Here is a 25,857-nt window from a genome sequence, read left to right as displayed (position 1 = left end):
AGAGACTGGAACGTGCTTGTGTGTGTTTGAGGAGAAAATTCCAGAAGGAGGGGGCACCACCCCCTGTAGCTGTCCCTGTCGCCCCAGGCAAAAAAAAAAAATTTACTACCAAACAGGAGGAAGAAAAGAAACAAACGCTCACATTTCAATTTACTTAGCATAGGAATAACATAAGAGTTTATAATCTCTGTCAGTCACCTATTCAATCAACTGATTCAATTTCTGAGTGGCATAGATTTGGCAAAGAATATGAAATATATATATATATTATACAAATTTTTACTATTTTTAATTTTGCCAAGCATCTAATTGTGTTTCATCTTTGCATTCATGTTATTCACACCTAGTATTGATATGTGATTACGCCTCACAAACCATATCACAAACATTTTATTGCCTTTTTAAAAATGTTTATGTAGATAATTTTGTATAAAAGTAAATCATACTGTAAATGGGTTATTGTGATTTCGATTAACGTGAAAATCTGACGTTCTGAAAAGTCCTGGTTATGTGCCTGGGTGGATCAAATGCTAGACCGTCCTACTTCTGACGGCCTGTGAACGCAGCACACTTTCCCTGCGCTGACCTCTGACAGATCCGCTCCCTCCCTTCACAAACACGGAAGCAGCATGGCGTCTGGTAGCGGCAGCGGCGGCAGCTCCGACAGGCAACGAATTGCACAGCAAAGATTGAGGATAATTGCCGGTCACTTACAGGCACCGATTGATGGCGACACGGTCGTCGTGGCTGCGGAGTGTAAAGCCCAGGGGAGCAAGGCAGACGTCTCCGGCGTGGAGAAGACGGTCCCGAGGAGGAGGTACAAGGCTATGATGGGGCGGTGGAGACAGGCTCCATCCTCTGTGGCTGTAGCTAGTTATTCTTTAAACATGTGTAGTGCAGCGGCTAAACAAGAGACAATGGGAGAGTGTGTATTCATGTCTTTGTTGTAAATAGACATTATAGGAAGACTTGAATGAAGAAGAAGTAGCCTGCTAGCTAACGTTACTTGTTAGCATTTTATTAGAGTGGGTGCGGCTGGGGTTACCGGTGTTGGTGGGCTGTAAATTACCTTTCTCTCTAAGTAATGAGAACATTTTAGTTTGTGACTGAGATTATCGTAGATTTACACTGTCGGCATTGTCTGATTCTGCTTCAGTTGATAAAGTTTGGCATTTTAAATGCAACTTGTCGCTGGAGCTAACAGCTCTTACGTACTGAGCGTTCCCCCATTCATCAAAGATAGTTAAGTGGTTTATTGGAATCGATACCTGCCCCGCTTATTGGAAGATATATCACATTGGAATTATTGAGACTTTGCTCTTCGTTGGCTTTTTATTCTTGAAAATGGCTTTAACGTTTCTAGAGGAGACAGGGAAACTTGTGTCTCTTGCGTGATCTGATTGGCCAGCACGAGTGGTCTGACATTCAACCTATTGGCAGCGCGGTTTCTCTTGAGGAAAGTACTACAACCTCCACCGTATCCTGCTGACATCCAGTGTCATTCTGATGTAACAGCTGCAGATGAGTGTAAATGATGTGTTGAAGAGTTCTTGGGTTATTTTCTGGTAGTATAAACTGATGTGTGGCAGATCTGGCCTTTCTGCTAAATGTCTTGCTGAGCCTCAGTCCCAACAGTTCCTCCTTACAGTCTGACAGGAAGCTTGAGTGGATTTCATAACACAAGTATGGCATAGTTTAAGAACAGGTGCATGTAATGTCTACAGAGGGGAGAAAAGAAAACAAGTGATGATGTTTTGGTAATAGTTGTGAAGTTCAATATGCACTGGAAGTGGTCTTTGACTGTTGTTTCTGTATTTCTAGGTAACTACTTCTTATAGTGGTAAGCAGGTAGTTTATTTAGAGAAGTACTAAGAGGCGTTTAGCCTCATGTCACATTTCTGCATGTTTGATGGTGTCTTCTTGATGGTTGGGAATGGTAAATGGACTCAATTTATAAAGCGCTTTTCTACCTTAGCGGCACTCAAAGCACTTTACAATGTCATCTCATTCACACACACACACACACACACACACTGATGGTGAAAGCTGCCATGCAAGGCACCAGCCTACCCATCAGGAGCAATTGTGGTTCAGTATCTTGCTCAAGGACACTTCGACATGTCCACCAGGGGTGAGGATCGAACCACTGACCCTTCGGTTGCTAGACGGCTGTTTTACCTCTGTGCCACGCCGCCCACCGAATGCTTACTGAGGCAACAAAAAAAAAGAAAAATCCTGATTTGCTGGTTGAGTTGCATTGAACATCCTTTTTGAAATTCTTTCCTGGTTTCATTTGGCTGTGAAGTATCTTGTATAAAAGTGGAATTGTCAACTGCAATTTAAGATTAGTGTTGGTATATACATATATTTTTAAGATCAATCAATGAACAGTTTCAACTATTTGGTGTTTTAAAATCAAAAGCATGTATATTCAAAACTCCCAGAGCCTCAATGTGATGTTTTTGTGAGAATATAAAGGGTGAAGAACCAGTAAGCTATAGATGTTTTGTGTTTTCACTTGATAAACAACATAAAGGATACACATTTTCAGATGAGAACTTCAAATTTAAACTCTTGATTAAAAAAACAACAACAATCATTTAACCAGACACCCCTCACTGGAGTTCCATGCAAACTTATTAATCAAACCATCTATTATTTTTAAAGGCATAATTCTGCAAGCTACTTTCATACCAACATCAGCATGAAACTGTAAGTATGAATACGTATATGTATATATTTCTATGAATGTGGATACTTAAATGTAGCCACAACAATACAGATAAATGACCAGACCCAAAGTAGAAAATGACGTATTCCAATACTCGTACAAAAAGAAAGTGTTTTTAATCGGCATGTATTAAGACGGAAGCTATCAACAATACAGACAATCAACCTTTTGTTATGTGAGCAGAGAGGAAGTTTCTGCAGCCTGAGTGTAGAGCGTCGTGTTGCATGCTGAGATTGTAGGCCAGCGACGTATAAACGGGCCACTAATTATTAAAAGTCTAAATCATGGAAGCAGGAAGTTGCAGTCCTTGACATATGTGCTTATTTCATGATCTACAAATGAAAAATATGCATCCAGTAATTTCTTTCTAAATTTGAAATTACACAATAAATCATTGAAAGATGTCCCAGTTTTCCACCAGCCCTTAAACTCAGCGCGCACTTTTGGAGCTGAGACTGTGAATTTAGACTTTAAAAAAAACAAAACAACAACTCTCGCACGAATATAACTTCTACTTTTCTTCTCTTTCCCAGTGTTCTTTTTAAGATAGAATTGCATGCACAGTACGAAGATTGTGTGTGAATAAAAAAAAAAAAAAAAAAATCACATTCCAACAGTTTAAAAAACGTCCGTAGGATTTAAACTTTACACCACAATGGTTAAAAAAAAATGTATATTTTGGCAAAAGAATTCAAACCACTGAAATCACAAACACATTTCACTCTCCTGGTTCGTCTTCTTTCATGACATGAATGTCTCACAAGTTCCCTCCCATCAAGTTTGTCTTGTGGTAATCAGAAGCCACGCCGGAGAACAAATCTAGCGATGTTTATTTGTGTTTTACTGGAATTCTGGGCTGATAGCAGGCGCTCAGCTGTTCAAAAAGCCCACAGTTTGGTTTCTGTGGCAGTTTTCTGCATTTGTTCTCTTTCACTTCTCATTAAGGAGAAGTTAGAAAGAAAATAATAGGGTCTTCGCCTGCAGTACCTTCAGGCTCAGGCCCTAAAAAAAAAAAACACATCCCATGCAAATAACAGCAAAATACAGAGACACTGAGCTGAATGCTTTCACTTGCTGTTGGCCGCATTCCAGTGTCGAACATCAAGGGCAACTGGTGCTTGCGCCTTCTTTGGATATCTGTGCTTAGTTGTCAGACAGATACACTAATATATAAATGAAATAAGTCAGCAGTGTATGCATTTATTGGTCAATTTTTAAATGTAGATATCTGTAGATCAATAAACTGACCTCCTGGTGTGCAGCAGGAACTTTTAAGTAAAAGGGAAACATAAACCACCACACACTGACGGACAATCAGGCAACAGGCGAAACGTTTTGATGGCTCACAATTAAATTCGAGTAAAGTCTTCCAATGAGTGGTCGTTTATTTTTGTCCTTTTACACGTAAGCGTAGCTTTATTTTTTCCAAATCTTTTGGAAATAAACATAAGGGTTGCTTTTTAAATTCACATCAAGGGATAAATGATGATTTGGCTCATCATCGCTATTGGTCTGATTCACTCGATCCTCTTCTTTGCTCATCATCAATGACCAAACCAACAATAAATATATGATTTATGTGCTTTAAAAAAATGTAAGAATGTAGAAAACACAGATATTTTATCAACTTGTTTTTATATTTTCCAGATCTGTTGTAAGATAACAGCTTGTAAAATATCAGTTAGTCAGTCATACCAATCTTTTTGATCCAGAACCCAGGAGCTCAACATCCATCCATTTTCTTCCGCTTATTCCTTTTAAGGGTCGCGGGGGGGCTGGAGCCTATCCCAGCGGCTACGGGTGAGAGGCGGGGTTCACCCTGGACAGGTCACCAGTCCATCACAGGGCCAACACATAGAGACAGACAACCATTCACACTCACAGTCACACCTACGGTCAATTTAGAGTATCAATCAGCCTCGTCCCCTCTTGATGTCTTTGGACTGTGGGAGGAAGCTGGAGTACCAGAGAGAACCCACACAGGAACAGGGAGAACATGGAGACTCACACAGAAAGACCCCGTGCTGGAGCCGGGGCTCGAACCTTCTTGCTGTGAGACGACAGTGCTGTGAGACCACTGCACCACCGTGCCGCCTCAGCTCAACATCCATTTTCTCTAATTCCCTGCATGACGCATCTAAAATGCTTCATAAGCTTCAATTTATTGCCAAGATGCGACAAATGCACATTTAATACATTCAAGCTCAGGTGTCAGAATCTGTTCCCTCATTCACAAGTCCTGTTGTGAACCGAATCTTCAAAACAAGACTTCGTTTGTTGGGTGTTTATTTGTCTCTCAGGATGTCAACAGAGGTATGTAGTGGTATGTAGTCAAGTCAGGGATTTTTTTTAGGCGTTGCTCTCTGTAGATCCCCTACCCAAACAATGTGGCTGGATCAGATCATCAGGAAAGACCTGTGCTGTTTGGTGTAATTACACTGATTGTGTTGACTTGAACAGGTCCCCTAATCCCTTGTCTTTCTCATGATTATTTATAAATTCAATGCAATGAAAAAAGTGTTCCACTTAAATATGTCTCTTGTCTATAGGCAGGAGACCATGAAATGGAATGGCTGGGGGTACAGCGACTCAAGATTCCTCTTCAATAAGAAAGGTCAAGCTGAGTTTAGTGGAAAAAGGTACAGTATCACATGACAGTACAGTATCACATGACATCACCAAGTCTCGTAATCTCATGTACCAGCATTCATATTTCCCGATCATTCTCTCAGCCCCCCCCCCCCCCCCCCACTGAGAACCAGGCTACACCCACAGCAATGGGGTGCTACTGCCGCCCAGTGGTTGGTATTTTAACTGCGAGTCTCCTCCTCTAGTTGTGATGCTCTACTTGCTCATGGATGAAGATGTTTCTTACATTTGTTCTGAAGCAGCACATCAGTGTCTGCCCTGGTAATTATGGACGAATTACTTGAGGTGCGGTCTGAAATTATTCAGCAATATAAGAAACAAGCGGTATTATAATTTTACTCGCTTTAAGGAAAAGTGAACACAAATCACTGATAAATTTGACACTTGTGTTTCTCTCCGTACAAAATTTAAACTAGCTTAAAAAAAACCCACAATAAATGTTTGCAGTGCTGTATTTATAGTGTTTTACTGATTTGAGAAAATAACAATAGCATTCAAATTTCTGTCACGTTTGCGCAGCACTGTTCAAAATATCAGATATATTATTTGCGGTCATATACGGCAAAAGCAGAGTGACGTCACGATTCGGTCGATCGTGCAGCACAGCTGAATGTAACAGTGATCAAACGATTCAGTCGTCTGTTCTTACCTTCACCTGCTATGACAAGAGTAGAGCTGCAGATGGTTTTGTTTTTTAATAATGACATCACTCCCGATAGACGTCCTCACCTGTCAGATTGTTAATGTTGACAATTTGTACAGGTTGCACAGCCTGAGGAGATGTTATCAGAGTCAGGCTGTTGCGTACGAGTGCGATCAGCTGGCACAAAGCCTCTCCAGCTACCTGGGCTGTGTACAGTGACTTGGGTGCAGTTGAACACGGTGCTGTGCTCCTCCACATTGTGACAGAGGCTTTTTCATTCGAGAGTGTGTTTCATGGTTTCTTGGACAAAGGCAGACCATAGTTCCCCTGATGGGCTGGTGCAGACTGTGCCAGCAGCTCAGTTATGTGAGGGATGGCGAGGGCGATCACATGGTCAGCACTTTCACTGCTGCACTGCTTTCCTAATAGCCTCATTGGAGTCGAGCATCGTGCTCTATTCCCATTAAACACAGGTCTGATTTTTCCAAACGAGTAAGCACCATAAAGCATGTAGATATTTTGAAATGAGGGATTTGACGTCACGAAATCGCTAAAACACGAGGCATCTATTTGTTTTAATTGATTGCTCTTCCTTTACAAATTCCAGGTATAGATTAAGTGGTATGATCCTCCCGAGTCTGAAAGATTGGTTTGAAAGCACTTTTGGAGCCAGCCTGCAGCACAAAACTCCAGCCACAGTGAGTACAATTCACTTTTATTCGTGGTGTCTTCAGTGAGTCAGAGTCACAATGGTTTGTTTTGTTTCAGCCCATTCTGAACAGCAACGCTGTGCAGCCTCCCACTCTCAACGAGGCCTTCACCGAGGAGCTGAAATCCACAGGGATTCCCTTCTCTCACGATGCAGAGGACCGGGTATTCCGGTCCCACGGTAAGACACGCCTCCTCATAATCACCCACGTTGGCCACATGCAAACTAATAATACGCTATTGTTCAGAAATTTAAAATAATCTGAATTTAGTAAGTGTTGTGTAAACTGCATATTCTCCTTTTTAACAAATCATGGATTTTCATATTAAAACGTGGAACACACCGTTATCATTCAGGTATTAGGAGTATTTCTTTTGACATTAATACAGATAAGTCTGGGTTTTTACAGCTGTATGCAACTGTGGAGCACACGGCCTCTAAATTAGCTGGCTTAATGCTACCATGTTGACAAGCATGGATATCTAAGTACGTGAAAGACATTCAAGGGGGGGCGGTACGTTGTACTGTGTCATATTTGAACTGAACAGGAGAGAAACGGCAGCAAACTTTAGTTCTCTGCTCTTTTGTCTTTCTGTCTAGCCTCGTTTGTCACAACATTGTGGAAACTGTATTATTATTACTGGAATATTCCATTCTCACCAACTGGCTTAGTCTTTATTTTGTGGAGGGCAAAACCTGTTACATTGAGAGCATGTCAATTTTGTTACTGTCACTATTCATAAACTTCAATCTCCAAGCAGAAATGTTTTGTGACCATCATGTACCTGATCCACCTCCTCAACCCTGTGTTTTCTTCCAGGTCATTGCTTACATGAGATCTTTGCACTGCGAGAGGGGAAACTTGGTCGCATTCCAGATGTGGTGGTATGGCCAAGTGAGTTCAGAAGCTATGTCATCTCTGGGCTTTGGTGGGTGTGTTTTTCTCCTCCGCGCCGGCTAAGGTGATTTAAAGGGTTAATCTTTGCAGTGGCAGAGATATTAATATGTATGAGCAGGAGCTTAATAGGAAGCGGGGGGGGGGGGGGGGCTAACACCCAGTATTCCACGAACTGTCTCCGCGCAGTAAACCTATGAATGATGGTCGTGAGATTGGTTTTCACTTGTTATGGCCGCCACCGTGTTGTCATGCAAATGGGAGCTTACTGATGGTGGAAGCCTGATTAGCAGCCTCTCAACCAGGTTGCAAATCACCAACAAGCGTCCCCCGCTCATTTTTGCCATTTCCAATACGCTCACAAACTCTCATTAAAAATACATGCGATAGATATTTCAACATGCCATTTTCTTTCCTCAGTAGTGCCTCGAAGCCACAGCATGCACTTTAAACAGAGGTTAAGTTTGTTGGATCCATCGACTGAAGCTGTGTGTTTAATTAACTATACGAGAATGCAGGCGCTGCCTCTAAAGGCACTTGAGCCCGGGTAAGCGCATCCATGTAGGTGGGTATTTCTCTCCTCCGACTCCCTGTGGATGCAACTCCAGTGTGGATGGATAGGGGCTCTCTGATTGGCTAAAGCATGTTAGTATTGATCGTTTACATCCCACCCCAGAGAGCGTAGCTTCATGCAGGCTGACTCCACCTGAGGAAAGCCTCTGGCAAATCCAAACACTCCACGTTTCTCCTCTACTCTAATGGCTCAGGCAATATAAATGTATCGATTGTCTTCTCTTCAGAGGGTTTTGTGTTCCATCTTTTATTTATTTAGCTGTGTGTCTGCTTTGGTTATTAGATCTTCTTTTCTGGGTACATTAGAGGAGTATGTCCGCTGTGATGTGTCTGATTTTGAATATGATGATGTCTCTTTCCAGACTGCCACAATGATGTAGTGAAAATTGTGGAACTGGCGTGCAAACACAACGTTTGTTTGATACCATACGGAGGTGAGTCATGAAATTAGAGCCCCAAATGAGCCTAATATAAAAGAGTGTGTGCTTCGGTTTTTAGCTCCTTTCATGTTGTATTCACACCGGTCTTATTAGAGCACTCGTACCAAAACTGGGAGCATTTTCCCTGATGATCATTTGGATATAGTGTAAGTGAAGTAAGCCGTCGCACTCTGAACCAGGACAACACAAGGGAACCAAGATCACCAAGAAAGTTTGGCTTCGGCTCGCTTCCATCTTTTTGGCAGGGAAAATGCAAAAGGGCCAACAGAACAATTGTAGAACATGTCGTACAAGCAGATGCAATGCAGAATGGTTTAAAAAAAACAATTAACTCCATGAGTTGTAGCATGAAAATGATATTTTTGATATGAGCAAAGGAGCTTAACACCGCAAACAGCCACAATATATTTTTCTATTGTTTTATTTGGGAAAATAAGGCCAGTATAATATAATTTCATAATCTTAACAACTATTTATTCATTTGGTCGCACATTGTTTATGTAGTTTCAAGTGTTCAAACAATAACGCCTTTTTAACTACATCAGGATCTCTTGCACTGGGGTTGAGATCACTTACCATGGTGAAAATGTCCCCCCTGAAATTCTTAATCTACTCATGATCCACCTCCCTGGAGTCCTGGAGTGCTTAAACTGCTGTGTTGTGTAATAAAGGATAGGCTGTGTGTGTGTGTATGTGTGTTTGTTTAGAGTTTGTGTTAAAGCTAGGAAGGTGCTCAGCATATTAACATGATTTATTTTTAAAAGTTTTCATATGGTAACTATTGTGTTTCATTTGTCTTAGGAGGGACTAGTGTATCCAGTGCTCTAGAGTGCCCCCCAGAGGAAAGCCGCTCCATCGTCTCTCTAGATACCTCCCAGATGGTACGTAAACACCCATGATGACATTGAACATCTCTTGACACAGGTCAAGAAAACAAACCAGGTGTGGTCCGATAGACCAAATACATTGTGAAACTACCTTAAATGACAACTTTTTAATACCTCTCTGCTGTCAAATCTCTCTCTGATGTACAGCTTGCATGACTTGTACACACACACACACACACACATACACACACACATAGTGTAAATACAGTACTTTCCTAACACTCACTCATAACCGTAGCCTTGCAGCTGTTTTGCCTGCATTCACAAAAAGGAGAAGGACAATGATTCGGCACACTAAATGTCGGCTGGTAGGAGTCAAACGTGGTGTTTAACTTGATGTCACCCTATTGGCTTTACATTGTTGCCTTTTTATGAAATATTTTAATTACGTCCCTTTTAGGTGATTTTACGTGCCACAACTTTCTCTTATTTATGTTGTTGCACAATAGAGACGCAGGTTATTGGATTTTTTTTTTGTTTTTTTGTTTGCCAATATCCGACGCGCCAATATTTTAACGATTGATTTTGGTGCTAGACGATATATACAGATGTCAATAATATCTGTATAAAAAACACACTTTATGACATTCACATTTAGACACTGAAAAACAAGTGTAAGCGTTGTGAAAAAGTAACGATTTTATTTGCTTCCAAAACATTTGTAAAAGCACATAAAACAGACATTTACTTCATTGTTTCCTCATTATAAACGACAGACGTTTAGCAGACCCATGCCAATAATGTGACAATATAATCATTCATGCATATCGTACAAATAAAATGATTCTTTGTGTGCATTTTTCTCAGTTGTTTCCGTTCTGTCAGCGAAACAGTAACTTAAAATACTAATTGATAATAAAGTCAATCAGTAGTTGCAGCCCTCGTAATAATTAACATCTAAGTAGTGTGCAGTTGGGACACAATTATGATATTTGGCATCAGCCATTAATCTTAATGGAAAACATGCGCAGTCACCATGAACATGATATTGTTTCATTCGAGGAATATTAAGTGGAGAATATGGTCGTCAGTACAGTAAAGTCCTTTGATCCATGTGAGGATGATATATATGCTGCTGGTCTACTGGAGTCTGGAGCCGTGAGGGGTCAAAGGTGAGGTGGCTCCACTGGAGGTGTGTGAAAGAAGCAGTGAGGTTGGAACATAAACTTTATTACCTCTGGAGAATAATTGATGGCAGGTGGGCAGTGACCCCCTGCAGTTAGGGGGTAGGCCTCGTGCTCAGCAGCCCAAATAGGAGGCATATATTTGGAATTAGATGTTAAATTGAGTTTCACCTTGACGACTGTTGTGTCCGTCCCATAGTCCCCCTGCTCACATCCATCTCACACGTGACTGTCGAGCTAGAAGGACATGCGAGCACAAAACTTCCAGCAAACCTCCCTCTGTGGACTGATGATGAGGACAGGTTCTGTCTGAGTCTGACATCTTTGGAAAGGACATGTAGACATGTTTTGAGTTCAGTTGATGGACGTCAGTCTCTTGTAACTTTTAATTCTGTGCTCTAATTTTATGCAAAAAAAAAACAACATAATTTTATGGAGTAATTTTACAATGTAAAGGATTCACCGTGAATGTTTGACTTCCATCTTCATCTTTTCGTTTGTTCATCTGCAGAACCGCATTCTGTGGATCGATGAAAAAAATTTAACAGCCCATGTGGAAGCTGGCATCGTGGGTCAGGATCTGGAGCGACTGGTGAGTATGCCCCATCCCTCTGTCTCCCTCCACTGAAGGAACTTCTGTCTGTACAAAGTGTCACGTCAGCTTTCCGACTGTATCACTGTTAGCAGGCAGGTTGTCCAGTCACCTTCTGATGGCACTTGTGAGTGAGTTTGAGACAGGAGCAGAGTGCTGAAGGGGAAAGATTAGCGAATGAGGTGGCGGCGCCCGAGCAGATGGCATCATCAAGCTAATTCAGAAAAATTGAGACGGAGCAGGCGTTTGATGTAGGAAATTGCGTGCGTTGCATGTAAAGCAGGCTCCGCCTCTGCATTTACACTGGGCTGTTTTGATGGAGCAGATGGGTCTGTGTTATAAGCTGCCTTCCAGGGGAGTGCTGTGATAAAACAAGGCCTGGCTTTACCCGCATCATGTGACGGGGGCCTCTGGTGGAAGGTGTTGTACATTGAGGTCCTTAGGATTATATTTTTACTGTTACTGTTTAACGTTCTGCCTAAAGATCTTGAAGCATGTTTGGGCAGCCTTGATGTACTGTATAACCCATGTTTTTGTGAGAGAAAAATGATCCCCAAAGCCATGTACAACAGCTCTGAATTTGACTAACTGTTAGATTCACATCAATATGTGGAGTCATAAAAGGGTTTGTCATTTACCCAAACCCAGTCAGTCAGGAGAGTTTTGCAGCACTGCCCAAATAATGCTCTGATCTCTCTTTTTAGGGCTATTGTGCATGTTCCACTTGGTTTATTTTTGGCTGCAGTAAAAAAATCTATGATGCCATAAAACCTGAATTTCAGAATTACAGCATTACCAGAGCTGTAAAATTCTGCAGCAGAACAGCAATTATGTTTTTCCTTGTGCTTGCTAATTCTTTATTTTTTTTTATTAAAACATTCTTGTGGGTTAACGTCGTCAGTCAACATTTTTTGGCTTGTCTTTTTTAACCGCACCAAATGCATGTTTTTTGTTTTTTTTCTTGAAACAGCTTAATGAGAGTGGCTACTGTACGGGGCATGAGCCCGACTCCATGGAGTTCAGCTCCCTGGGGGGCTGGGTAGCTACCAGAGCGTCAGGCATGAAGAAGAACATCTACGGCAACATTGAGGACCTGGTGGGTGGTCTTCTCCCCCCTTTAACTTTCTGTATGTTCCATACAAGTCAGAGCACCAGTCGTTCTTCAAAGCCTAAACTTTTGAAGACTTCACCTTCCAAATGTGGAGATATCTTAGTCATGCTAACTTAATACTGTTACATTTGCAAAACTTTCATAAGTTAATGTTGTGTCCTTTTTTTTCTCTAGGTTGTCCACATTAAAATGGTGACTCCGCAAGGGGTGATTGAGAAGAGCTGCCAGGGGCCCCGCACGTCCACAGGGCCAGACGTTCACCACTTCATCATGGGTTCAGAAGGTTCGCTAACTCTCTCATGTGATTTCTGTACATCAAAAGCACGTGAGCACATGTGTCGATTCATGTGTTGTAGGTTCCTGTGCGAGTCTTTGTGATAAAACAGTAACATCTGGAGCCTTCTCGTGCTCTGGGCCTCTCACACATTAACCAGCTTTGGTGGAAAAGTGATTTGGAGGGGTGTTAGTCAGGAACCAGCACGTGTCCTCACCACCCATCTGCGCTGCCCTGTCCTTGTCAATACCCACAGAGAATACTGCCATATGCCAGGTTTCCCTACATAATGAGGAGGTTCGCAGACTTTTGGCATCGCTATGTTAAGCAGCTGTGGATACAAACTTTATGTTCGCCTTAGAAAGCTCAGCAATCTGCTTCCTGACTGAGCTGGAAGAGACACAGGAATGTTTGCACTCATCGGACAAGATTTCATTGCCAAGATCCCCTAAGTTTATAAGGTTCAGATCAAATGTGTTCAAACATGGTTACAAATCAAAGGTTGGACTGTGGATCACGCTATGATCAGTAGTTAGATTTGAAATGTTAACATGGTCAGCGTGAGCGTTTAATGCTTGCGTTCAGTCGGGGTAAGACATTCGTGTGTAGAAGGAAGTTTAGTTATACAATAGAAACCACATTCTGGTACAGCAGTCAAAATACACACGTTCCAAAAAAACAACCACGACCAGAGACTGAATAGTTGAGCACATGCTCACCATGTCAAGATTTTATTTTGTTCTCCTTGAAAACGAGGATGGTAATGGCAGGATTTGAAAATTGTTGTTATTGTTTGCTATAGCGGGTGAATAACGTCCTCTAGTGTAGACCGTGTTCATCAGCTTTACCGCTCCTCTGAGACGGGACAAGACCACACATCTGAGGGAGTGTAAGCACTTCAGGGAGGCTTAACACTGCAACGAGGAGGTCACAACATTGCTCGGTCCCATTAAAATTATCTTCCTTCTCACCCCAGAAACCCCATCGCGCAGTCTGACAGTAGGCCACAACAACAAAGCACCAGACCAGAACCCTCTGCTACGTTCTGCATGTTAAGTGGAACGCATCCATTTTATTAGAAATTACTGTGAAACCACAAGCTTCTCATTCGCAGCACGACAACCGGGTGTCTCTATCTTACTAACCTTGAAGTAGCCTGAATGCTAAGTGTTTCCCTTACACCCCCCCCCCCCCCCAAACAAGCGCTACAACCAGAGCAAAAACAGATTGGAATAATCAATGATAATCCCTCTCTCAACCAGAGGTAACTGCTGTAGCGTAGGTGCGTGAGGCCAATTTGATCTAATCTCATTGATTGTAGCCAGTGTCCAGGATGACATTGTCACAAATAATCCCTGAATCCTAATCCTGCAAGATGAGTTTGGTTTAGTTGAGATGGTCACGGTGAAAATGACTTAAGCTGCCTTCATGTTTATGTTTTATTCATCCCCAAGAGGGTCTTTCTGACCTTGCTGTTCTCCCCGCCCTCTCCAGTTCCAGCTCTCCACCCTTCCACTCTAGCTCCTCCTGTTCCCCCCTCTCTCTCTCTCCCTCTCTCTCTCTCTCTCTCTCTCTCTCCATCTCCATCTCCATCTCTCTCTCTCTCTCTGTCGCCTCGATTCGTCCTCGCTCGCTCCTACGTACCGTCAGGTGGGAGGAGCACCAAGGTCTCTGTTGGTGTATAATGGAGTTGCATGTTTTCCAGCGGGCCACTGGGGAGCAGCGTGTGACATCCAGTGTCACATTTGGGGGCTCATTAACAACCATAACAGGCCAAGGGAGGCTGCTAATGGAAGCCACCACGTTCAGCAGAGATAAATCTGCAGGCCGACACTTTGGGGCCTATTAGATGTTAGGAGAAACGTGAAAAATGGCCGTTACAACTAGTTTATGATCCAAAGTCTGTAGACATTAAGTAATGACAATGTAAGAGAAAGAAAAAAGGCAAATATTAACATTTTGGAGACATTTTTATAGCATTGGTTAGTGATGGTATTTTTTGTTAAAAATTAAGAGAATATCAGCCTGGTGATATGAGTATAGAGATGATAATTGGAGGGTTGACAGGAGTTGACCATGAAAGTTTTCTTCTGGAAGCAGTGGTGAAAATCTGAAAACAACACAGGACAAAATGCAGCATAGCATGACAGTGATAATGAAGTGATAAATAAGTGAAAATTCTAAAAGGTGTGATTATTTAATGAACTTTACCTTTAGACCAAGCATATTATAATAACAGCGATAACAACATTTAGTGCAGTTGCAACCAGTCGGTTTCACAAAAGTTTAGAGCCAGTGAAAATAAATTACCATATTGTATAAGAACCTAAGGTAATAATAGCAAAAGGTATTTTTTTTAATATAGTGATTTTAATGTGAAGAACATTAAATAATTACAATTTTCAATAATAATAAATACTAATACAACTATTAAAACCGACTTAATTTTTAATACTTTTACTCGTAGTATCCTTTGATACATTTGCTGTGTGAAGCAGAGTCGACCGGTGTTTGTAGCTCCTGCAGCAGCTAATGAACAGTTCTCAGGGTCAGAAAGTCAGCAGCAGCTGTAGGTGTATCTGTATAGTTGGCCTGTCTGCCTTTGATAGAGCTTTGCTTTATTTCCTCACACTCTTAGCTGATAAATCTTAGTGGCCCCCCAGTGTGTGGTAGAAAACCAGATCCACTTGGTGAAATTTGAGACAAAGGTCACCCGGAGGACCCCTGGGGAAACGTACCAGAACCCTGTAAAATGGTCTCGAGTTCCGCTCTAGCTCATATCAACTATGGGAACCGACATACTACTTTTTGTTCTCTCAAAATCTCTCACTGTGATTTTCCGCAGGAACACTGGGTGTGGTTACCGAGGTAACCATGAAGATTCGGCCTGTGCCAGAGTATCAGAAATACGGCTCAGTGGTATTCCCTAACTTTGAGCAGGGAGTTGCCTGTCTTCGAGAAGTTGCCAAACGGGTAACGTGAATCTATCATGAAGCTTACCACCAAAACAAATAAGAAAGCATCTCTATGTATTTTTAACTTTGCCCGACTGTTAAAACCTAACTATGCTAAGCTAAGCTTAGCTGTCCCCAGTCATACATATTCATGCAATTCCAGTAATCAGACCTCTCGCAGTGACATTTACTGCTCAAGTACTGCAAAAAGTTTGTGTTATTACCTTCCTTAAAATACAAAGGCTGTAACTTCACTTGTGCTTTGACTTGTGTGAACACAGTAATGATCACAGTCCAGACACACGAAGCGCCCACTTGTCAAACATGTCCTGTAGTATTTTTCTTACTCCATTGCTTGACTTGTATTGTCCTAATTTTCAAACTCTCCCTTTACTTTCTTGAGCCCCAAACACCAGTGTTATTGGTGCAATGCAACCATATGTGGGTATTTTCTCAGGATCAAAATGAATTGTGACATGACAGTGGTTGATGAACAGTAAAACTCAATGCATCGTGCTGCAAGAATAACCTGGTTAATAGATTGTATATCAATCAGGAAACCAATCCAGCTGTTCCAGACACTGATGGACTGCTTTATTTTGGCAGAATCGCACCGATTCAACGTGGACCTAATATGTACCCTCGGGTTTCTTTCTTTCCTTCTATTTTGTGTTTCCTGTCTTTAGAGGTGTGCTCCAGCGTCTATTCGACTAATGGATAATGAACAATTTAAATTTGGTAAGTTTTGTTTGATTTACAAGCATACTCAATATCTCTGGTATCTAAATGTCACTCTTATGGGTTCTTCATGTGTACCGTGTTTTTGAGCCGGGAGCTTTTAACCAGCTAAATACCTGTAATCCTTTTGTACTCTTAATTTTAATGTAGTATTCGAGCAAGTGTTACATTGATATAAAGTATTCCTCTGTCAAGGAGTAGCAGTGGCTCAGCATCCAGTGGTTTTACCCTCCACAACACAGAATTGTTTAATTGATTCTTATTTCACCAGCAGAAAAGCTACACCAGGGCAACTTAAATAAAAATCTTAAAGGGCCAGAAAGAATTTTTTTCCATCAGTCAGAGGTCCATCTGTTGAGGTCGGTCAGGCCACATGCGACGATACTGTAATATTCTAAACAAAAGGCCCCTTTCATTCAAAACCACAACACAGGTACATAGTAAAATAAAATGTCATTTTCATTTTAACATAAATTAAAATAAATAGTAGAATAAAACAAAACATGACCCCTGTCAGGAATCCAAAACAAATATGTCAGGAGGAGGTTGAGAGCACTTTTCTTTTTAAATATAAACACAAAGATCCACAAGGATGGAGGAGAAATGTACCTCTGGCCTATGGTGAATCGAGCCTCTCAGTAATTCCAAACTAACACGGATGCTAAAATCAAACCACATGTCCCTTTCGGTTTCACAAACTGATCACAATTTTCAAAACTGCTCCAAAAAGGAAAGTGAAAGTTAAAAAATTGGGCTCGCAGCAGTGAACTATGATTGAACCAAAAACAGGCTGTCTGTGTGTCGCTGGCACTGAGACGAGTCCTGGCCAGTATATCACGTCCAGAAGGGGAAGCGAGTGAAGAACAAGCGTGGTAGCTTGTGGATTATCGGTGTACCTGTCTGTAGGTGCTGCGGCCAGGAGGGTAGGGTGTAATATAAACATTACAAAAAACAAAACAAACAAAAAAACGCTCCAGCCACACCGGCCGTTCGGGAAACCTTCTGAACGTCCCCATGGACAGCCTCCCCTGAAGTGCTGACCCAACCAAAACACACAGTGAAGGAATAACAGTCAGGGGGCCACAAATAGGTGGCCAGCGGGCTGGATGCAGCCCGGGGGCCGCCTATTGAGGTTCACTGAGCTACACAATTTCTCACGCACACAAACACACACACTCACACACACACACACACACAGAGCCGTAGAATTGATGCAAAATGACAAATGGCTCATGGCCAAAATGAAGTCGTTGTTGCATTGAAGTTTTATGATGTTGTTCCTTAGGTCTCGTGGAATGCATCTGGCATTGCCAGGGATCTCTGTAAAGTTCCCCGTCTCCAGGGATCTCATTATCTCCCCTATATTTCCACTTTCCTCAGAGTAGGCACTTCTTAGCATTAAGAAGGGAAGATGAAGTGACCAGGTGGTTCGCTAATAACCAAAACGCATGGCCCTATGATACCTTCTTGTGTTTATTTGTGGCTTCTGCTCATTCTTAATCATGTTGGCTGCTGATTGAGTTGAGCTGATGTTTGGACTACAAGTACAGTTTAGTTCTGTGTGTCTTAACATGCAAGATCAAAAAAAAAAAAAAGAGAGAATATTGTAAAAAGTAACAGCATGTATTGCAAAGATATCACCAAAGCACAGAAACAGTGAGCAAATAGCAGGAGAATTATAGCGCGTAGGTGTAATTTTCTCTCTTTGGATGTTAAGTATTTAATTAACGAGCGTGATGGCGGCGACAGACCTAAGGACCTGCAATCAAAGTTTGGAAGAGACACAATTAGGACACTAAGTGATGAAGAGACTGGAGCATGCAGGGGGGAAATAAATGAACTGTTAAGTCTCTGTGACATCACCCGTGACTTCCCTGCTGTGATTGATAACCATCCCATTGGCCCCAGCCCCTCATTTTTGCTTGTCCGCGGGCGCTTTTGTGCGTCCGATCAGGAATAAATCAAAAAGTGTGGGTGAGGAAGACGGATACGGCTTTGTCAGCCCCACTTCCCTTCAGAAACCCTCTGATTTATAGTCACATTTGCCAGCAGCCACCAACCAGTTGTAAAGTTATTCAAATGTTAGCATTTATTTTTCCTGCTTTTGTTTAAAACCCCTGAATAAATCTGACTTGCTGGCCCTCTAAGGGCACCGGAGGATGCCAGCAGAGGGCGGGGGGGATTGCGAAGTCTTTGTGGATATACACAACTGACTGTTAACTCTTCACAGGTCACGCCCTGAAGCCTCAAGTATCGTCAATTTTCACATCCTTCTTGGATGGGTTGAAGAAACTTTACATCACCAAGGTAAAAATAATAGGTGGCGAACTTCATCAGTTGTACGTTTCCACAAAAACACTACAGACGAATAAATCAACCTCTCAAAACCTCAGTTCAAAGGCTTTGACCAAAACCGCTTGTGTGTGGCCACGCTGCTGTTTGAGGGAGACCGTGAGAGGGTCCTGCAGCACGAGAAGCAAGTTTATGACATCGCTGCAAAATTTGGGTGAGTCGTTGTTCTCTCTTCTACGTTCTTGTGTCACAGCAACGCACAGAACACAAGCCGAGGTCACTGCATTTAAGCAGCCATCATGACAAACGGGCGGAGAAGCTTGTTGGTCCCCTCAGTGTGTCGTGATGAGTGTTGATGGATCACCTGTGGATGTCCTCCTGCTGCACAGTGGTGTGGGTGCTGATAGGAGGACAACCCCCCCCATGGGTACGAGGACGCAGCTTGGGACTGCCTCACTGTAGTGATAGATCACTCCACCGATCAATGAGGACTTTGGATGAGATAAGTCACCTGTCAGGCTGAAAGGGAAGATTTTATATTCTCTTTTAAAACATTTAGAAAGCACTTTACAGATTTCCGGTCCACGCGGTCAATGAACTCCATAATTTGATACGTTTTCGGCATTGGAAAATAGAAAATGATACTCAACTTCAACTTTCCATCCTTTAGAGAATATCATTTATCAATTTATTTTGAATAGCTGTTTGTTTTTCCTCTTTTTTATGAAGAGACTATAATGGGTTTTTTTTTAACTTAACAGCATGAACCCCTGTTACAGTTCATAATCATCATCATCATATTCATGTGAACCTTTCAAAAAATAGTTACAAAGTACTTTGCAACACCTAAAAAAAAAAAAGAAGCAGAATTTAATACAGTAATGATTAAATAAAAGGACATAAAAGTAATGAAAATACTGTTATTTGCAAGGAATTTTAAGTTTTTTCAAAAAATTGAAGCGTGTTTTAAAAGAAATACAATGGAGGATAGAGACAGTGTGTTTGGGATTTTAAGATTTAATTTAAATGAATTCTTTGTGACGTAAATTGTGACTTACAAAATGTCTTTGTAAGTCACAATTTATGGGGAAATGGGTGAACAAGGCGAATTGAGCCAGTAACCCACTGATGAAGCAACTTTAACCGTTTACAGGTTAAGCTGGGTGTCATGGCAACAAAACTGGAACAAATGCTCTAATCTTAGTGCCTAATCGACACTTCTCCTTTTTTTCCCCTCAAAGATATTTACCTGGTAAAATACATTTATCATGACGTGGTCACAGGAAATATAATGTGTTTGTCAGTGAGCTAAACATCATTCGTCAAAAAATTTTTTTTTAAGTTAATTTTCTGCGCTCCTTTTGGATAAAGGAGCAGTTTAAATGGAGCCTAGATTTATGGAATAAGAAGCCGCAGCCACATGAGCTGTTAGATGATGAGCTGCAGGCGACAGGCTGCAACTCTGATTTCTCAGCGAGGTAACCAACTCCTTTCATTGTGTCCCGCTGATTCACAGACTCACGCCATATGAAGCGTGAAATCAGATCATAGCTGTTCACACAAGGAAGGAAAATGAACTGACTACTTTGTTAAAAAGACGATACATTAAAGTAGTATTTGCCTCTACTAAAACTCAGAGAAGTGTAGTGCTACTAACTAACTAACTACTACTAACTACAGTTGTCACGAAATTAACCCTTTTTTTTTAAGGGTTGTACATTTAATTTCTGATTAACATGACGCTTAAATTGTGTTTGCTGTGTTTCCTGCAGACCAGGTGGTTCATACTTGTTTAGTGCATGAGGAAAATGAATCTGCTTCTTTTCCCTGCATCCCTCTGTCATTTTACCCTCCCTGTTTTTCAATCATCGCCCTGTCTTTCAGAAAGTAGCAGCGTGGTCATGTTTTTGTGGCCACTGCCTGTGCCAGAGTACTGACCTTTTAATAACCAGCAATTAAATCATAAGAAACTTGTCAGCTACAGGCAGCATCCTCTGCTTTATTGCATCATTTTAAATAAATCCCCATCCCGCATCACTTCAAGTGCCAGTGATGGATACGTGTGGTTCTGTGAGGGATATTTTTCTGCGGGTGTTGGGGAAACAGGGAGGATGGTGAAAATCAATATAGTGATTTTCTAATGAGCTCGGCCTGATTAGTTTGGGTGCTGGATGAAAATGTGATTACACACTGCAGGTGATGGATGTGCGGCTGACCTGTGGCGATGCACTGAGCGCAGCTCCATTGATCTGTTCATTGTTGGATTGACAAGCTCCCGGGCAGCTGTTGTGAGGCGGAGCGCTCCAGCCAACAAAAGCTAAAAGAAAGAGCTGTTGAATATTAACCCTGTTATCTCTTTCCAGAGGCCTGGCAGCTGGAGAGGACAATGGGCAGAGGGGCTACATGTTGACCTTCGTCATCGCTTACCTCCGGGTGGGTCTCTCCTCTGGCTTTTTTCTTGGCTGAGCTGATGGGCAGGTGGGGCGGGCGTGGACGCAGCCTGACAGGCCCCCTGGCTGCAGATAGAACCGCAAGAAGCACAGACACCCTGTAGAATGTGACCTCTGGAGGTCTTTGATTTGGTCACAGTTGCCAAAGACCAAGAAGTGTGTTTCTCTTACCTTTCAAGGTTCTTTTTTTATATTTACATTGAGTGTGTATCAGTGCAGAACAGGACCAATGAACCGTTAATAAGAGGAATATTTCTCATGTTCATCTAGTCCAGAGCATCTGGTTTGCATGAATCGCCCACATACAACTGATGTCAGCACAAACACTTGCTTGACAAAGAGGGCTGAATTATTTAATGTGCAACACACAACAGGACAGCTTTGTCGGAAATACACATAATTGCCGTCCTTCTCAGAACCACACGAGAAGAAAGATTCTTTTCTCTGTAGGTGCATTAGTGAGCCAGAGAGACCTGACGACCAGTAGTTCGCTTAGCACAGTGAATGGTACTGTATGGGCAGCGTTAGCGTAGTCAGTTGATAGTAGTCAAATCAATCAGGTTCAGGAACGTGGCTTTTCCAGCAGTAATCCTCCTCATCCTCTCTCAAAAAAGTCTTCCATGATCAGAGGTGGCAGTCAAAAAAATTTGCTGTGCCAAATCACTCCACCTGCTTTGGGAAGTAGTTCCGACAATGTGTCTGGTTCCAAAATGACAATAGCTTGTGATTTGGTATCGTTCCTCTTTTTTTTTTTTTTTTAAATGTACAGCCCTATTTGTTTAATGCAAGCAAAGAAAGTTTTGGAGAAAAGTGTCCGTGACGACATTTGACAATTGTTACGCGAACACTTCCCTCCCACTGTCATCGGTTGTGCTAAGCTTACAAACAGTTATCCAGTCTGTCTACTTGTCTGGCTCTGAGGACAATAGAAAGTAAATGTATTTCCCTAAAAGTTGGTGTTTTCTTTTATATAAGAAGACATAAGAGAGCCGTGATTCCAAAATGCCTTTCGAGGAGATGATGTTCTTTACAGTGCATGAAAACATAGCCTGTGTTTTCAAGTAGCTTCGGTTCTCATATTGATGCACTAAATAAATTCTCACCTGTTCGTCTTCTGATACTAATCTTCTCTCCCGGCCAGGACTTAGGCATGGACTACTATGTGATAGGGGAGTCCTTCGAAACCTCTGTGCCTTGGGACAGGTAGATACGCAACCCAAGTTTGCATTCAGTTCTTGTGTCCTCTCACCTCCTGTCATCCCTCTACTGTCACTTTGATGAGGTCAAACTGCAACCCATCCTAAAAATAAGTCTAAAGTAGTATTTAAAAAAAAGCTAGATAGACTGCATATGGAATTTTTGGCTCCCCCCTGACATGCAGCTTCAGGAGAGTCTCCCTCCTGCTGTTTCCCCTCCTTTCTTTTATTTCTCTTTGTTTCTGTCTTTGACGTTCACCTTGGCCACCCTGCCACCCCACCCCCAACCCCGAGGTGCTCTGCGATGGCGGAAGCTTGCCTCTCCGGCCCACAAACTTGACATCACTGACACACACACAAACACACAGAAGAGACCCGTGTTTCTACTAAAAAGCCTCCACTTCAACTCAGATTACGTTGTGTTTTGCATTTTCTACATGTCGTATTTCTCAAAAGCGCACGCGCACACACACACACAAACACGACAAATTGGAGCGCACACAGCTCCTTGTTGCGTAACATGCCTGACGGGAGAGAGCAAGGGATCGTGCACTGAGGCGAGCATATGTGTTTGGCTCATTACCCATCCTCCTCCCCATCCTCCATCTCCACACGGCTGCACATGCTCACGACTGGCGGCCATTTCCACACACCACAATCTTCATGTTAAAGTCTCTCTTCCTCCTTTTGACCTTTTCTGAACTTTCATATTTGTGCTCAACAGTTTAATGCAGTTTGAAGTGTGTTCACTACTCATGATGTTCATGTTTTGAATGTTTCCAGGCATTGCTTGGCCGAGATGTTGCAAATTTGTTGTTGTGTTTTTTACTTTCCCTCTAGGGTGTTGGACATTTGCCGGAATGTAAAAGCACGCATCATTCGAGAGTGTAAAGACAAAGGAGTTCAGTTTCCTCCGTTAGCAACATGCAGGTAATGTTTGCTAAAGATATTACAGTTTTCATGTAAACCCATTAGTTTACTACGTGGTTAACCAGTCTCTGGTAACGACCTATGGGTCTCATCTACTGCTACTGAAGACTCAAATCTTAGAAAATGAGTCACACATATTGGTTCTTTTCAGACTTGTGTTAGCATGCCTCTTGAGTGATCCGATCATGAGTGGACAGGTCTGAGGTCAGCTGTCAGTGCACCTGAGATGATTTCGAACAGTACAGTTGGACCTGGTTCAGGATCTGCTCTGTGTTTCTGCCAGCTAAAAGGCTGTTCTTTTGATGCCACAGAATCCAAATTGTGGCGTCTAATAAAAAAAAAATATATATATATATACATATATATATATATATGTATATGTATATATATATACATATATATGTATGTATATGTATATATATACATATATATGTATGTATATGTATATATATACATATATATGTATGTATATGTATATATATACATATATATGTATGTATATGTATATATATACATATATATGTATGTATATGTATATATATACATATATATGTATGTATATGTATATATATACATATATATGTATGTATATGTATATATATATACATATATATGTATGTATATGTATGTATATATATATATATGTATATATACATATACATATATGTATATATACATATATATACATATATATGTATATATATGTATATATACATATATACATATATATGTATATATATGTATATATATGTATATATACATATATGTATATGTATATATACATATATATATATATACATACACATATATATATACACATATATATACATTCATATATATACACACATATATACACATATGTATATATATACATATATATGTATATATATACGTATATATACATATATATGTATATATGTGTATATATGTGTGTGTATATATGTATATATATGTGTGTATATATATGTGTATATGTGTATATATATGTGTATATATGTATATATATATGTGTATATGTATATATATGTATATATATGTGTATATATGTATATGTATATATGTGTATATATATGTATATGTATATATGTATATATATGTATATGTATATATGTGTATATGTGTATATATACATATGTGTATATATATGTATATATGTGTATATGTGTATATATATTTATATATATGTGTATATATATGTATATGTATATATGTGTATATGTGTATATATATTTATATATATGTGTGTATATATATGTATATGTATATATGTGTATATATGTATGTATATATGTGTATATATGTATGTATATATATGTGTATATATGTATGTATATATATATGTGTATATATATGTATGTATATATATGTGTATATATGTGTATGTATATATATATGTGTATATATGTATGTATATATGTGTGTATATATGTATGTATATATATGTGTATATATATGTATGTATATATATGTGTATATATATGTATGTATATATATGTGTATATATATGTATGTATATATATATGTGTATATATATATGTATGTATATATATATGTGTATATATATGTATGTATATATATATGTGTATATATATGTATGTATATATGTGTATATATATGTATGTATATATGTGTATATATATGTATGTATATATGTGTATATATATGTATGTGTATATATATGTGTATATATATGTATATATATGTGTATATATATGTATATATATGTGTGTATATCTATCTATATATATATATATATATATATATATATATATATATATATATATATATAATCAAATGAATGAAGATATAAAAACAGGTATAAATAATAAAGATGATATTTATGACTAGTTTTTACTATGTTCCTCACACGGTCCTAACCCCCAACCCCCCCACCCCCCACCGTCTTGGTAAGTCAGCCATAGCCTGACAGACAGACGGCGAGCCAGTTGAGGAGCGCCAGGCTTCTGCACGCCGATGGCAGAAAGATTAGGCCTCAGCCTGATTACGCCTCAGCCATTCATTTCCCGGCTGCAGCCTGTCACATGATTGATTTGTCCATTTAACCTCCAGATCAGTCAGTGTGCCAGGTGATGGGCCATGTCAAAGCAACAAGGACTCTGCAACCCAGCTTCTCAAGGGGGGATGAGGTCACACAGAGACATTACAAACCGTAGAAGCCATTTTGGCTCTGGAAGAAGGTTTTAAACTCCAGTGCTTGATTAGAGGAAGCAGCCCCATCAACATACCACCAGTATTTGTGCAGTGCAGAACAATAAGCCAGTCCAGGCGTTTAATGGCCATTTAAAGTGTGATAATGTCACGTTATTAAAGGTGACCGCCTCCACATTCTGGACCCCTTGAATGGAAATGAGGGGAGGGGGAGTTGTCACAGTGGGAACCTCCTACTTTTCTTTGCCTCCCATTTACAAAGGATAATTGCATATATTGTGTGAAAATGGATTTGCTGTAAATGAGATTTCAGATCGAGGGAGATTCTGTGGTTTGGTTTACAGGGTGACTCAAACGTACGACGCCGGCGCTTGTGTGTACTTTTATTTCGCCTTCAACTACAGGGGACTCAGCAATCCAGTACACGTGTATGAACAAGTGGAAGTGAGTCCCATTTTATTTGTATCAACGTTACATCACGGTCCAGGTCTCTGCAAAGG

At 40.7% G+C, this 25,857-nt stretch overlaps 1 protein-coding gene across 1 annotated transcript in view; it reads left to right on the top strand.

Annotated features, from left to right (window-relative positions):
* The first annotated feature begins 587 nt into the window (after window positions 1-587).
* Window positions 588-25,857, top strand: part of agps (alkylglycerone phosphate synthase) — a 30,244-nt gene continuing 4,974 nt past the window's right edge. The window contains exons 1-18 of the mRNA XM_086220622.1: window positions 588-817; window positions 5,281-5,370; window positions 6,631-6,721; window positions 6,792-6,912; window positions 7,553-7,627; window positions 8,563-8,634; window positions 9,442-9,521; window positions 11,163-11,243; window positions 12,214-12,339; window positions 12,529-12,637; window positions 15,474-15,601; window positions 16,269-16,320; window positions 18,551-18,627; window positions 18,714-18,826; window positions 20,976-21,045; window positions 22,204-22,265; window positions 23,099-23,188; window positions 25,702-25,801. Coding sequence (XP_086076748.1) covers window positions 630-817; window positions 5,281-5,370; window positions 6,631-6,721; window positions 6,792-6,912; window positions 7,553-7,627; window positions 8,563-8,634; window positions 9,442-9,521; window positions 11,163-11,243; window positions 12,214-12,339; window positions 12,529-12,637; window positions 15,474-15,601; window positions 16,269-16,320; window positions 18,551-18,627; window positions 18,714-18,826; window positions 20,976-21,045; window positions 22,204-22,265; window positions 23,099-23,188; window positions 25,702-25,801 — 1,725 coding nt within the window. The 5' untranslated portion in view covers window positions 588-629. The remainder of the gene's footprint in view (window positions 818-5,280; window positions 5,371-6,630; window positions 6,722-6,791; window positions 6,913-7,552; window positions 7,628-8,562; window positions 8,635-9,441; window positions 9,522-11,162; window positions 11,244-12,213; window positions 12,340-12,528; window positions 12,638-15,473; window positions 15,602-16,268; window positions 16,321-18,550; window positions 18,628-18,713; window positions 18,827-20,975; window positions 21,046-22,203; window positions 22,266-23,098; window positions 23,189-25,701; window positions 25,802-25,857) is intronic.

The sequence above is a fragment of the Aulostomus chinensis genome, chromosome 12 (genome assembly GCF_037954235.1).
Source record: "Aulostomus chinensis isolate RoL2024-O1b breed Wild chromosome 12, RoL_Achi_v1.0, whole genome shotgun sequence".
Classification (NCBI taxonomy): Eukaryota; Metazoa; Chordata; class Actinopteri; order Syngnathiformes; family Aulostomidae; genus Aulostomus; species Aulostomus chinensis.
This window is presented reverse-complemented; position numbering and strand designations above follow the sequence as displayed.